Source organism: Colius striatus, chromosome 24 (assembly GCF_028858725.1).
Source record: "Colius striatus isolate bColStr4 chromosome 24, bColStr4.1.hap1, whole genome shotgun sequence".
In the NCBI taxonomy this organism is placed as follows: domain Eukaryota; kingdom Metazoa; phylum Chordata; class Aves; order Coliiformes; family Coliidae; genus Colius; species Colius striatus.
In genome coordinates this window covers 2,927,429-2,942,216 of record NC_084782.1, presented here as the reverse complement: position 1 = coordinate 2,942,216, position 14,788 = coordinate 2,927,429, and the positions used below count along the sequence as shown (strand labels likewise).

The 14,788-nt window shown below is 41.6% G+C and overlaps 1 protein-coding gene across 2 annotated transcripts; it reads right to left on the bottom strand.

The window, feature by feature from the left end:
* Positions 1–5,764: 5,764 nt before the first annotated feature.
* Positions 5,765–14,699, bottom strand: RRAGC (Ras related GTP binding C). 2 transcript variants are annotated; one of them, XM_062014717.1, is made up of 7 exons: positions 14,418–14,699; positions 11,747–11,950; positions 10,890–11,089; positions 9,960–10,074; positions 9,285–9,427; positions 8,743–8,891; positions 5,765–7,769 (listed from the first exon to the last, which is right to left on the bottom strand). In XM_062014717.1, exons 1-7 carry the CDS (start codon positions 14,682–14,684, stop codon positions 7,618–7,620), a joined length of 1,230 nt encoding a protein of 409 aa, XP_061870701.1. In that variant the 5' UTR covers positions 14,685–14,699; the 3' UTR covers positions 5,765–7,617. The 2 variants fall into 2 exon arrangements, with proteins under 2 accessions (XP_061870701.1, XP_061870702.1); XM_062014718.1 differs by lacking the exon at positions 14,418–14,699 and adding an exon at positions 14,116–14,410.
* Positions 14,700–14,788: the final 89 nt, after the last annotated feature.

The window sequence follows — 14,788 nt, the reverse complement described above, 5'->3', positions numbered from 1 at the left end:
CGTGATCAGTGTTTCAGTTGGGCAGCTTCATGGGCTTCCTCTGGTGGGTTTTTTGGCATGGTTTTTTGTTTGTTTAGGGGTTTTGTTTGTTTGTTTGGGGGGGTTTGTTTTGTTTGGAGGGTTTATTTGTTTTTTGAAGGACAATGAATACATTTTGGCATTGCTGCCTTTCCCTCATGTGAAGGGTGTGAAACACTTATCCATCTTTAATAATAATTCACAATAACAAGCCTCTACACAAGTTTCTTCTGAAGACTTAGTTCATCAGAATTCAAATTTGCAAGATGAAAGTAGAAATTACTTGTGAAAAGGGGAAAAAAACCAAAACCAAACAACAAAGACCCCAAACAAACTCCCACTAAAACAACCTTCTTGTCCTGTGTTCTAACACATTAGAAATACAGCAAGAATACTCCCTCAGGATCTCCACTGGACTCCCCATGTACTTGTGGCAATAGTGAAAAGACTTACAGAGGGTTTTAAGATAAATAAGTTAAGCAAAATCCCTATAGAATTAAGTAGGTGGAAACTACAGCTGTGCCTGTTAGAACCATGAGAGAATTTTTCTTTCCACAGTAAATTAGCAGGATTTTTGATAGGATGAAAGATGTATTAAGAAACATTTTCAATTCTCTGAAACAAGTTAGTATTTACTCTTCTCTTGCCCAGTAGCAGAAGACTTATCAGCTCACAGTTCACAGCAGGTTCTCAATGATATAGTTACATATCAGCATTTTTGCTCATAAATGCTTAAATACATTACAAACGTGCAAACATGTACAAACTGTGACTACTTACAGAAACTTTCTCCCTTACAGCTCTACCAGACTCTTTGTATAACAGATTCTTTAAAAGAGAACAAGACAGCCATCTAGGGGGCAAGAAAAATAAACTATCTTTAGATCACATGGGAACACTGAGTGACCCATTCCCTCAGTGTAAGCCAGAAAAAAAAGGACCCCAATCAAATATATATGAATCTCACTGAAAAGGATCCACATCACTGTTGATCACCAGAGAGTTTCTTTTACTTGATATTTCAACGTAACTCAGTCATCCTGAACCCTAAAAGTGACATTTTTCTCCTTTTAGGGTAATAACTTATACAGAAAATACAGCTTTTTTGTAAAAGCAAAGTGGTTTCTCACTCTATGGCACAGAAGTCCAAAAGAAACTAAAAGCACTGATCCATAATTAGGGATCATGATGTCAGTTCAGTCTAACTTCATAAATGTACTCATAATTTCCTTCTCCCATACTGACTGGCTCTGGTACAGAACAAAACACACCACAAAAAGGCAGCAGTGAGCTTCCTTGCTACAGTATAATAAAACAGCATTTATGGCCATAATGCCCATAGCAGCTCCTAACTGCTGAGTTGTAAACGTTCACAGTAAGTCATAGAAGTGAGACTTCCAAGCAGAGCATCTTTTAAAGCAGCTATTTCTCGGTACATCAGAGAACTGGATACATTTAGGCATTACAGCCCAGTGGGAAAGGATTCTGGAGAATTCTGTTTACTCACATCAGTTCCTGGCAGTGGGAAAGCTTAATGCAGTTCCAACAGCAAAGCTGTCTCAGAACATACAGAGGAAGACACCCAGAAGAACCTTTTGAAGAAAGTACAGTGAAAAATCTTGAGTTTTGATTCAGATTGGGCAGAGTTAAGATTGTGGGATGCATCAATTAATCAGCAATACTCTTCTCTCTCTCTTTGCAATGATTTCCTTTCTGTTGGTCTCATTTTCTATTCTACCAGAGATCTAATTTCCCTTAACACAGCAAACCCACTGAGGCCACTGCAGGCTGCCTCTTAACCCTCTTATGGGCACCTGGCATACTTTTCCTTATACAGGGACAAATAAATACAAAATTCTCTCATGTCTCTTGCCATTTCCACAATATGAAGAAAAGGTCTTGAGCTGTCACTCAGGACTTGGCAGGGGGGTGTAGGGTGTAAAGGAACATTTAATTCTGCTGTATACTGATCTAGGGAAAAGTCTTACAGAAGACTGTTCACACTTGAAGTACTTCATCCCCTGGATTTCTGGATGAGTTTGAGCCATTTCACACCTTCCCTTTGTTTCATGTCTGACAGGAAATGCACATGGCCCACTTACCAACACCAGCAGAAATCACCTTTGAATTAAATCAAAAAATCTTCTCTACAAGATCGTTTAAATCAGCCTTCTAACGATGACCTCTTCCCCAGCTTTGCAATGGTTTCTAATGGCTTTTCCATCATTGCTATGGCTATAAAAAGCAAAACAGCTCCTTCTAACCCCATTATGATGAAAGCTTTACATTTTATTATTCATTTTTAATGGGAAGAAGTTAAACTCCCTCAGGAACCATAAAAGGTAGGTTTTTGATCTGTCAGCTAACTGAAGGTTGCTACACTCATGCCTTCAGCAGTCTGATAAAGGGTATCCCTGTACTTTTGTGACAAAAGAAAGAGAACTGGTGACTATTAATATTTCTTAACCTAAATTCTTTCATTTTAAGTTCTTATGTTGTTTGGGGGGGGGGTTGTTCATAATCTCTCATCAGTCCTTGAATAGTGTTTAAAAAATGATGTAACATCAACCAAAATGACAAGATCAGACCAAGACACTGTCTTAAAGTAATTGTCTGTTTACCATTTAGATCATCCTGCACAAAGGTAATGTTTCTATTCATCACATTGTAGTATAACTCCTGCTCTACACAGTATCAACTCCCACAAGCCAGTAACTACAATCAAGGTTATATGTTTATTAAAAACACCGAGGGGTTGGGGGGGAAGAGGGGAGGGAAGACTGCAAATCAAGTTAAAAACAGTCTGGCCTAGCACCTGGGCGATCTTCAAAAGTGATTTCAAAACCTGATGAGTGACTGTGAGTAACCAGGAGCGTGCTTTAATCCCAGGTACTTGATGTGTGACAAAAGCTGGCCTTGAGACACTGGGGACTGGAAGTGACACACATGGAGGCTCACAGAATTTCTGAAGAGTGAATGTGCTTATGGGGAAATGACATTTATTCCCTTGCTTTTCTTGTAATTTTCTCTCAAAACACACTTATATAGGCTTAAAAAGGCAGGTAAAAATCCTCAACTGTGCCCAGTTAACACTGGAGATGAGTGAAAAAAGTACAAAAGGCTGCACAAGTAATTCAGTATCTGCAGGAGCAATCCCAATCCAGGCACACATAGTTTGGAATGCTCTCATGGCATGTGGAAGTCCTTCCCTAATACACCGGCTAACAAAGGGTTCCTGATGGTATGCAATCAAGAACACCCAGAGGGAAATGTTCTCTAAGTGATGCCCAGAAATATTTAGCCTAGTGAAGAGTCACTATTAATGCCACACAAAGGACTGAAGTGTTGGGGGTATTTGTTCATTAAAGTGAAGGAAGTGCTTTGCAATTTGTATTATCACTAAATATTTAGGGGTTTGGGTTGGGGGCTCTTTGGGTTTGGAGTGTTTGAGGCTTTTTAAATGTGATGTAGCTCACATTTTCTTTCTGAGATCAGTCTTGTCAGAGCAACAATGAACAATACAATGGTAATACCTTTCTTTACAGTTCTCAAATGCTATGCAAACTGTTCCCAGGCAGGACCCAGTCAGTGTTACAGTCTCAAATGATGCCATTCTGCTTCAAGCCATGAAAGATATTATTCTTTAAAAGAAACCAAGAAGGTAGTAGTGTAACAGATTAGCTAACAATGCTGTCACACTTCTGACTGGATATGAATTGCATGTCTGTTGAGGTATAGTAAGTGCTTAACATAATGACATAATGAGTCATGACTGGAGCTGAAAGGCTTGTTTGCCCTTAAGTGACACAAAACCAGGGAATATCAAAGTAGCTTACATCCAATGTAAGAGACACTGCTTCACTTCCCAGCAGGTTTTTAAACTCAGCTGTTAAATGATGGAATATTGATCTGTTCCTCTGTGCAATAATGAAACTTGAATTTTTAACAAGCACATCTTCAGTTGTTTGCTGTTTCAGTGACATTTCTTTTCATACTGAATATATTATATTGTTATACACTCTTTAACTGACATTTCACTCCAAACACAACCATCTGGAAGGTACATCTTGGAAACAAATAGTAGCTGCTTATGCCCAGAAAAATTACAGCTTTCCAAATAAATATCAGAGCAGACTGTGAAGGAGAAAAACAATATCCAAATTGCAAAGCAGCAACTTTTAGAACCACAAAAATGCTTGTATTTCAAACAAGCAAACTCTTTTACTCAAAAAGCAAACTACATCTTGACTACAACTGAGAACATACACATGTGCTGTGTGACATGGCTGCTCCTCCTAGCATTGGAAGGTCTGGATTTTTATAACAATGCCATTAATACATCTGAACTTAGCGTTCAAGGAGAAACTACAAACACCTCTGAACGTGTTCTACAGTGCAACAGCAAGTTTGACCTACTTGAGACAGAAAGAAGATGGCTTTGGGAAAGGAAACTTCTTAAAACTCTTTGCTGATGTGTCCATTGAATCACAGACTGGTGGGGGCTGAAAGGGACCTTTAGAGCTCATCCAGTCCAAGCCCCCATCAAAGCAGGTCCCACCTAAATCAGGTCACACAGGAATATGTCCAGGTGGGTTTTGAAGCCCTCCAGAGGAGGAGCCTCCACACCCTCCCTGGGCAGCCTGGGCCAGTGCCATGTTACAATAGTGCCATCTACTGCAAGCAGGTACTCAAAGCTAAAACACTCCACTACTCAGCACTAACCACAAAATCTTTCACAACCATACACACAAAGGTGTCAGAGACACACACTCAGACTCACCAGCAGCTCCCACAGCCTGTTGCATCCTACACTGGTGTTCAAAAAAGCAGTTACCTGGTGTCCAACTTGCCAATAACCACCTGGTCAGGACAGACACTGGTTATTTATCTGAGGTTTGTGCAGTCCTGGGTGCTGGGTGGTAACTCCACAAATCAAGCACACCCAACACAAGTTTCTGCACTGTATTTATACACAGAAGGTGCAGTTATACTCTTATTTACCATGATTGGTCAGAATTTCTTCACCTAGCAGGTAAATCAGCAGACACGCTCACTTTGCCTTCCCTGATGCCTTTTGAGTCTGGCATGTAACTGGGGTTGGTGGTCCAGGAGTTGGGATCACATTCTCTTTTCCCCACAGGCAGTTTGTCGTGGTCTCTTCCTATTAGTCCTGCCCAGGTTTCTACTTCTGCATATAAGATAGTGAATTCTTTCAAGTTGACCTGCCATTCTTACCACGCTCCTGACGACGTTTTTCACATCTCATACTGCAAGGACCAAACAGTCTCATGTTGATCCACACCAGGCCAGGAGTAACCCTGAGGATGGCAACTGAGTCAGTAGAAGTTTTTCCTTGGGTGATTAATTTTAGGAAGGACATTAAGACTAGTTCTAGTTCACTGAAGAAATACCATGCTGCTTACTACAGACAAATTTGACTTTCAAAGCTAATGTTGTAGAGTTGATGAATGAACACTCTGGCTTGAGATGCTGCCACTGACTTTCTGTAAATGCAACCATTCAAGAGTAAGGTAATGCTGACAACAAAATACTCCCAAAAGACATAACACACACCCCAAAAGACAGAACTTCAGAATGCACCCAAAGGCTCACCATTAGTCAAAAGAAAATACTAAGTCACTGTTTCATTTATATGCCTTTAAAGTCTAGTCATCTTAGAGTCATAGAGTTGGCTTAACCAAAGCCTTTCATAGACTTTTGTCTCACCCTCCAACAGAAACAAGAGTTACAGCTTGACCTTTTTGTCTTTTTATTAGCACAAAACCATGTAGAGAGTAAAGACAAAGAGAGGAACATATACATGGACTTAGAACATGCACCGGGAATGATTTCTTCCTTCCTATGATCTTTCCAATTACTTCTCCTCTCACCTTGAGTACCAGAACACGATGACAGACAAAACCCAATCTTACAAGCCCACGGGACCTCCTTAGACAACCCTGCAGTTCCATTACCAAAAAGGGGCTCAGCTTCAGTTCAGAACTACAACTGCTATTAAAAGAACTGAACTAGAGCACTCGAATTCCCAAGTCTGCTGCTGACTGTGGAGCAGATCCCTTATGTATTTGCTATCATACAACATCCTTAAAACAAAGGAAAAAAACATTAGCACAGTATGTGCATACACCTTAATGTTAATGCATGTATATCCATTTTTACACAGTTCAATGAAAATCCATTCTCTAAGCATAGAAGCAATTCCACAGTTATTCCTGACCACATAAATACATCAGTTGCAGAGATTGCTTACAATTAACAGATCTTCTGGCAGAAACTTTTACAGTGGCACTTGTACAGTCAAGTTGGTCCAGTGGCTTTGCAACACCTATGCACACATAGGGACAGATAAAAAGAGGCAAGATCTTTACGGGCCAGTAGCTGAGCTTACTGCATAGCAAGGCTGATGTACAATATGACATCTGCAGTAATAATACCAATATCAATAAATTAGATTAAAACAATTCAGATATACTTCCCCATAGTATGAAAGCCAGCATTCACAAGATCAGAAAACACACTACTCTACTCAGATTGCATGGCAACAAACAAGAAGGTGTTTGCCACAATACAGAATCAATGCACTTTCAATGGCCAGTATTAGTAGGTTGTGGCACACTGACATTTAATTGCTGTGCAAGGATAACACCCTCAGACATCTTCCTAAGAACTGTCTTGATTATCAGTCGAGGGTAGAGAGAGATTCATCATCATAAGTCAATAACTTGGTCATTTCTTTGCTTGGGAATAGCTGAAAGTGGCTGCTTTATGCCAACAGATGGCAAACATTCCAGTTTAGTTAGCCATGCAGTTGTTTTGTGAATAGCATTAATCACATAGATTGATGACATCCATGTTTTTGCAAAAGAGAGCAGGTAGTTTATTTCTGGGCTTAATACTTCCCTTCCATCAAGCATACCAAGAAGTGTGGTCTGAAAGCAAACTATCATGAACTCTTAAAATGAAGCTCCAGGTCAGCTCTCCAAACAAACAGAGAATCACTAGAACAGAGCTCTACCTTGCATCCACTCAACAAGTACAGAATTCACGAGAATACTCTGAGCACACCAGCGAGAGCAAGAACTACTTCATGGAATGATTTGTGAGACCAGCCTCACCAAACAAAAAGCTTGAGTTTCACAAGCCTAAATAATAACACCACCTTTTTCTTTCCTTTCTTTCCCCTTCCATGACAAAAAGGTAAACTTAAGCAAAAGTGGATATTCTACAGATTAATTAAAAGAAAGAAAGTTGAGCAAGTGACTCTTCATTGCTTCACATAAAACTCAACTTGATCGTTTGGAAGTGTTGGCCGGGCAATCAGTCAGAGATAGACTGTTAAAACAGGACTCCAAACTGAAAAACCACTGCACTAGCATTATAGCTGGTTTCAAACCTGCATTTCTAACTCCACTGGCCTCAAAGTATTTTTACAGTAGTTTCAGTTGTCCCACACGAGTTACAAGCTGCTGTTCCACAGATAGCGCCGCTCTTCTCAGGCTTTCAGACTACTCTTCTCTTGTTCCACGAAACTTTGGAGTGAAGAGCTGACAAGTCTGTCCAACATCTTTAAGTTTTCCTCTAGACTGCATTCCTAGGTGTGCCATTGTGAGTCACTGCTTTCATATTTGAGGTGCTTGACTGGTGGTTGCAGATTCTGTGGGAGGCAATACCTACTTCAAAGACTTCATGAATGGCTTTGCGGAAGCAATGAAAATTGTAGTCTATCAGACCTGTCCAGAGAGATGGGGAGGGCAAGAAGAAAAACTGTGCTCAGCTTGGCATATTTACATCATCAACAGAGCTTCTAAATCATTATATTTCATTTAAACAAGAGCTGCTTTGCTACTTGCTTTAGCATGAATTCGGATTCAGAAGATTTAACTGAGTTTTGCTGATGCCAGAATTAGACTGTCTCAGTTTTCAGAGAAAAAGGAATGGAATGCAAGGTGTATCTTCACAATTAAACAGCAGGGCTGGGGACAACACAAGACTATCCCCCAAAAACACGCTAGACGCTATCACTTGAACATTAAGTTGCACTTTCTGTAATTGATGTGTATTTATGTCCTAACTGTGATGTGAAAAACTGAGATCAAATACAGTGCAGGTAGTGAAAGATCACATCTGGTTTTTTAAATGCCAAGGTAAGAGCTGCCATTATTTAAGTAAAAGACTATGAAGTCAGGGCCCACCTTATCATTTCCACCCTGTAACATATGCAAGACCAATCATCCCATCACCTCCTACAGGTCCAAGCAATCACATGGTTTGTTAGACGTGCTACGTGTTAAACTCTTTGTTCTAAGTTCCTACCACATGCTGTTCTAGCCCACCACCATTGACTTCTTCAGTCATATGTTTAAAAAGTTACATAATGGTAGATAATATATGGATATTCACAGTACAGCAGCTGTCAGGCAGAACAGAACAAGCATTTTTCCATCCTACTGATTCCACTGGTGGTAGCGACACAGCCATGTGAGCTACACAAGTCATTCCAGCAGGAAGACAGCGATTAAAGCAATGATTCCCAAGGACAACAATAAGATCTCTTGACACCTGTCTGAAGAAAGGAGATATTTCCCCCCAGAACAACTTAAGTTTAGTTACATAAAAGTCAAGGTGCTTTGTAAAGTCATATGAACATCTCACTGCTGATAAAAACCATTAGATAAAAGCCCTTCAGAGGGGAGTGATTCCTACCTTTGCGCTCAAAACTCTCTTCTCTAAGAATGCAAACTAATGCCAAAAACTTTGTTACTTCCTTTAAGTACAGGACCGTTGTATTATTGAGCTTGATAATTGCCATTGACTCTTTATCATAAGCACTTCCAGTGCCATCTTCCTTTAACCTAAGAAAGAACATGTTAAGACACAACCTAGTAAGCAGGCACATAGAGCTTCACGACACATACCTGTTAAATGCAGTTACAAGACTATTACTCATACTGAAGGGTGAGCAAGTCAAATGAGACACAGCAGTACTCATATTTTAAATGATAAACTCCACTTTCACAAATGCCAGATGGCTGTCTAAGGCCATGAGTGCAGGTAAGCAAACAGTACAAATGCTCAACTCAGCTGCTGAGTCACTTGGCTTTATTCTAGCTCCTTACAGAACCAATGTGTTCTGCAGAACAATTGATAGCCTCTTTGCTGGATGACATAACCAGCACCACTTGCACAGCCTGCAACCTATTCTACAACCTGTAAGGACTTTTTGCCTAAGAGCACTCATCACTTACCCATATATACAGGAAACATCTATCACTACATCAATCATGTCACAGCACAACTCATACGACTGCATGTCCACAGGGGAGCTGTCTGTTGCAATGTAGATTTTGCTGACTACATCGAAGAGAAAAGCTTTTTCAATGCCTGAATTCTTCAGAAAGAGAAAGAATTGGATTAATTTGTTGAAGTAACTGCATTTTTTAAAGTCTCACATAGAATTCAGACACTTTCACATTCTTAATAGCAGGAAACACTTTAAACTTCTGTAGAGACTTAAGACAGAATCATGACTTAGAGCAGACAGTTTACATCCTGTAAACATGTAACATATGTACATCCTGTTGCCATAGCACATATCAATATCACCTTCTGGTTGACAAAAATAAGAGTAAGTGGCATGGGAGTCTAACCAGTACAAGGTGTTAGCAGAAAACTTCCCTATTAACACTTATAACCAGTCAAACTGTGCTTTTCAGTATTTAGAGAAACCCACACAGAGCACACACAGGTAGAATTTAGCTGGAGTAAAGAGCTTCTAGTGCAGACAACCAGGCTGGCAGAGTACACTAACATGAGTGCCACTCACATCTCCCAAGGGCAGATGTCACCAGCATTCCTGAGCAGAAGTACTTGCTTTACCATTCTGTGTATTTCACTCTAAGTTCTGTTAGATTAACACTTACTGATATAAAGATATTTAGTAGATTTTCCAGCGTTGGCAGTTGTGGAATGAGCTTCTGTACCACTTTACTGAAGGCTTCAAATATTGAATGGTCATAGATACTGGTCAAATAAAAGCTGAGATGAGGAAGGAGGACAAAGGAAGAAAAAAGAACAGAGAGTCAAGAGTATTTCTGAATTGCAATAGAAATGTTAAAGCTGTATCTTCTAACATTCAGTCCTGATAATTTAGCTGGCATGCCTGTCACAAACATACCTGGCCATTGCACCAAGACCCTAACTTCTGAACAGGAATCAGACATTCCCCATCTCCAGCAGATGGGATCAGAGAGAAAAATTTTAACATGCTCTCAAAACATGCTTATCCCACAGAATGCTTATCACAAAGGCATTAAACACTTGACTACATTTCTTCAAGTCCCATTCCTTGCCCTTTGTACACACAACACAGAAGGATACTGGCAATACTTAAAGGCTCCACGAGATTCAAAATAGCAGTAAAAATAGAGAAAAGACAGTTCATTTTGAAGATCCCTTCAAAGTGAGCCAAATATCATGTGAGAGAGTAACCTTTTAAAACTAACCACACTGAAAAGTCAGTGCTAGCCAGGACTGGAAGGCACGCAGCTTCCCCTCTCCTGCCCCTCCAGGCCACATGTACAAATTTAGCCTGTTACACTGAATAAAAAGTATGCAAAAGGACCTTGAATAATCAGCAAGTTTATGAATAAATCTGTTGATTGGAATCTGACACAGTAGCCTGCCTTATTTCAGTCAGCCTAACAGCTGAGGCTTAGCCATAAATTCAGTGGTTTATTTTCTAAGGAGAGTTTGTGCAGTATTAAGAAACTCACGAGGCCTTGCTCCAGTCTGTCCACCATTACATCTAAAAGCCATTAGTAAAACTGCACATGTCAGAATCTTTAACTCACCTAAGGTGAAGTTTTTCAAGCCCAGCATCTGTGAGGTCATCATTAGCCCTCTGATGAATATCCCTCTGAGTTTCTATTTTATGGTCATCTGATAAACCATCAACTTTATGAATAAAAACTTCAAAGTTCATTTCTGGGTTGACTTTGTAGGCTTTTGAAACTGTGATGTGGAGTCTTGTTAAAGCTTCCATGTAGTCATCCTGTAAATCAGATTTGGCAGGAATGAATGACAAGGCTTTATCTCTGATAATCACACAAGGACAAAATGTTTCACTCCTGTAACTGAAGAGAAATATGGGAGAATATCTTGGAGCATCAGAAATCCAAGTAGCTTAGATTCTGTTATGTAAATTAAGTTGCATTAGCTATACAAGGCTCAGTCACACAAAACTAGGCTTCAGAGCAAAAGGTGGGTTACACTTGGACTTCAGCAAAAGGCAGCAGCAATCTCCTGGATGATCACAATGACTGAGTCATCTCCCACAGTGCAATTCCTAAGTTACCAAATACCCAACAGTACCAGTACTTAAAACTGAGCTCTGAAGTGGGCTGTTACTAAATTAACTCTGTAGCAGCAGAGGACAATTCAGACCATCTAGCACAGCAGGGTAGGGTCTCACTATTGTTGTTGAAAGGGAAGTTCAGAGTACTCACTCCTTTGCACTCTCTCCATGTTCCAGCCAGTTCACAAAACTAAAAACCACACCCCAAAAATTAGATTGCCAAAGCATCCTTTCATCCATAACAGATGTTTTACAAAGTCATCTCAAAAGATACATTACTAGCTTCTTGATCATTCCTCTTGCACACTAAGCAAAAAGAAAACTTCCTTGTGATTCTTAGCAATTTGTATTTACCTGGGCATCAATAACATATATTAGAGCACCTGTTCCTCTGAATATCATCTCATAATCAAATGTGGGATCAAAAAAGTCCATCTGTCCAGGAAAATCCCATATTTGGAAGTTCACAAATGAACTGTTGGAAATATCATCTTTGTAGATCTTGTTGGTACTTTCCAAGAACAGAGTCTCATTAGGAGACATCTTGTGAAACACCACCTGTTGAAAGAAGAGAAATAACAGCCTTGACTTTATCTTCTTAATACACATCAGTGAGAGTTCTGTGATTTGAATCTTACAAATGAGTTAGTCCATTCTAAAGTGTACACTTTTCTTTTGGTAAATAGCCAGCTTCCTGCATCAGCTACAGAAATAACCTGCCAAGAAACAAGCAACTGACTGGAGTTAAACATTTTCACAAGTCTTATTAATAACACCACTGCCTAAAGACACACACATCCTGCTACTCACTGTTCCTTGCCAGTCTAACACAGTATTTTCCAATTCTGCTATATTAGACAACTCAGATCTGGTGTAAAGCCACTGTGTTAAGTAAGCAACTGGAAGCTTTTAAGAATTGTTCCCTCCCAGTCTTAGAAAGGCAGAGCAGCTACTCTGGTGACTGTGACAAACAGAATAAAACACAACCAAAAAACCTACAACACAACAAGCAAAACAACTCCAAAACAAGGAAACAAAAATACCCAAAAAGCACACACACACAAACCCCCTAAACCAGGTATTCTGTCTGAACTCTTTCCAGGTTCCTATTACACAAGGACGGTACAGTGAGTCCAGTCACACAAGTGCACAAAGATTGCTTTTACAAGCTGAAACAATCATAACATTCCCAAAGTCCACCCACCTCAATTTGCTCCTGAACATTCACAAGTTTTACCACTATGGGAAAAAAATCAAACTGTCCAAAGGAAAAAGGAGTTCCTCTCCAGCACCACTGTGTTTTCTTTTGTCAGAGGCCTCCTGTTACTATTGCTCTCAGTAGAAGGCTTAAACAGTTTAGTAACGCATGTTTTTCACACAACCTTCTAAATTCCTGCAAAGACAATACTCTTCCCAATACAGTGTTTATTGTGCATACCCCTAACTCTCTGGCAAGGTGATCAACAAGTGCCCAGACAAAAAGGTCAGGTCTGGCTATGACCACATTGGACTAGACAGATCTAAGAGCAGGGATGCTGCTAAAGAGAAACTTCTTGACTCTCCAAGAGCATCTCAAATTATTGCTACAGTTAGTGCTGCTCAGGCAGCAGCACAGTGAGCTCCCAGGAAACAGAATCACAGGTTCTAATTCCCAAGCCAGATCAGCAACTGATTGGTAAGACAGAAATTCTACATCCCCTCATTGCACACTCAACATCACCCTGTTCCTTTCCAGTACAACTAACTGAACAGCTCCTCAGGGAACTGCTTTGGTCATAAAAGACAAACAACCAAAGTCCAAAAGCTACATCTATAAAGTGACTTGTAAAGCCCTAAAATGTAGCTGCAATCTGGAGTTACAGCTTCACGAGAGCTTTTAGGGTTCACTACTTTAACTGGGGATAACACAATAGTCTACCAAGAGTCTACAATGAGCCCTGTTCACGTGACAAAAGACTTGAAAACAGACTTGCAGTGCAACCACTGCATTTGCACATCCAGTGGGGACATCAGGCCTCAGCAATGAGGAATAACTGGATAGCCTGAAAAGCAGCACAGCCCAGTCTGCCACTGTTATTCAGAACAGTGCAATGGAAAAAATGTCTCACTATCAGATACGGCACCTTTTACAAACCTTGTCTAAAGAAAGGCAAACAAGATAAGAGCCTTCATTGAGACTACAGTTTAGAAGCCCTTGGTCTGGTTCAGTCTAGAGATGTAATCATAGCCCATATAAAATAGCTCAAAGAAGCAGATTCATACCTGCTACATTGCACAAAACCTTTATATCACAAATCTCTAAAGGATTCCACACGTGCATTTGAAGAAAGTTTGAGTCCACTCAGTCTAGAACTTCGGAAGCACAGCATTTCACTAGCAATGCCTAAAAACATCCTATTGGTGACTGCAAATACAGAGCTTGCACTGGGGAACAAGGATTATTCATAGCACTATGCTTCTCTTGAGCTACACGTCAACTAAAAAGTCAGCTTTGTCTTATTTTAATTAAGAAACATCAGCAACTTCACCAACAAGCCCAAGGCTCCAAAGCTGTTTTATATCCTCCTCAACCGATGACTCGTTTGCTCAGCCGAGCGTACCAAAGGAAACCAGAGGCTGCCTTTCTGCTCATACGAAAGCAGAAATCTATTTCAAAGGCTCTAAAAGCAGAACAAGAGCTCGAGTCCTCCTCCGAGCGGAAGCAGGAGCTCAGCGCCACACACCTGTGTCACTCCCGGAGCCGTCACGTTCTCGGGACACATTTCACACCAGTACCTTCGCTTTTTATTTCTGATGCGTTAAGGTGAAGAACTGCAATGCCACAGCCTTGCTCTCCGGGGCAGGTGATGGGGGCTCGCTCCCGTAAGCGTCCCGAGGCAGGAGGCTCCCTTGGCTCTAACTTCGCCACACGCGCCCCCGGGGAAGCACTGAGATCGCCCTAAATCCCACCCCAGAAAGGAAGCAGAGCCGGGCGCCGGAGAGGCAGCGCGGCAGGCGAGGCGGGGAGCCGCCGGCTGCCCCTCACCTTCTGGATGGAGGATTTGCCGCTGCGCCGCAGCCCCATCAGCAGGATCCGCGGCTTGGAGTCCGCCCCGCCCGCGCCGCCGCCGGGGCCGCCCGCGCCGCTGCCGGGCCCGCCGGGCCCCGGGCCTCCCTCCAGCTCCGCCTCCTCCTCCTCCTCCCCGTAGCCGAAGTCCTTGGGGAACGAGTCGGCGGCCCCGAAGCTTCCCCCCACCAAGGCCGGCTCCTCGGCCGTGCCCGCCGCGCCCGCCCCGCCGAACTGCAGCGCCATGTCCGCCCGCCAGCGCCCGTCCCAGGGCCTCCTCCTGCGCGGCCAACCCAACCCGACTCCACTCACCCTCCCCCGGATTGGCTGGCGCGGCAAGCTCCGCGGCT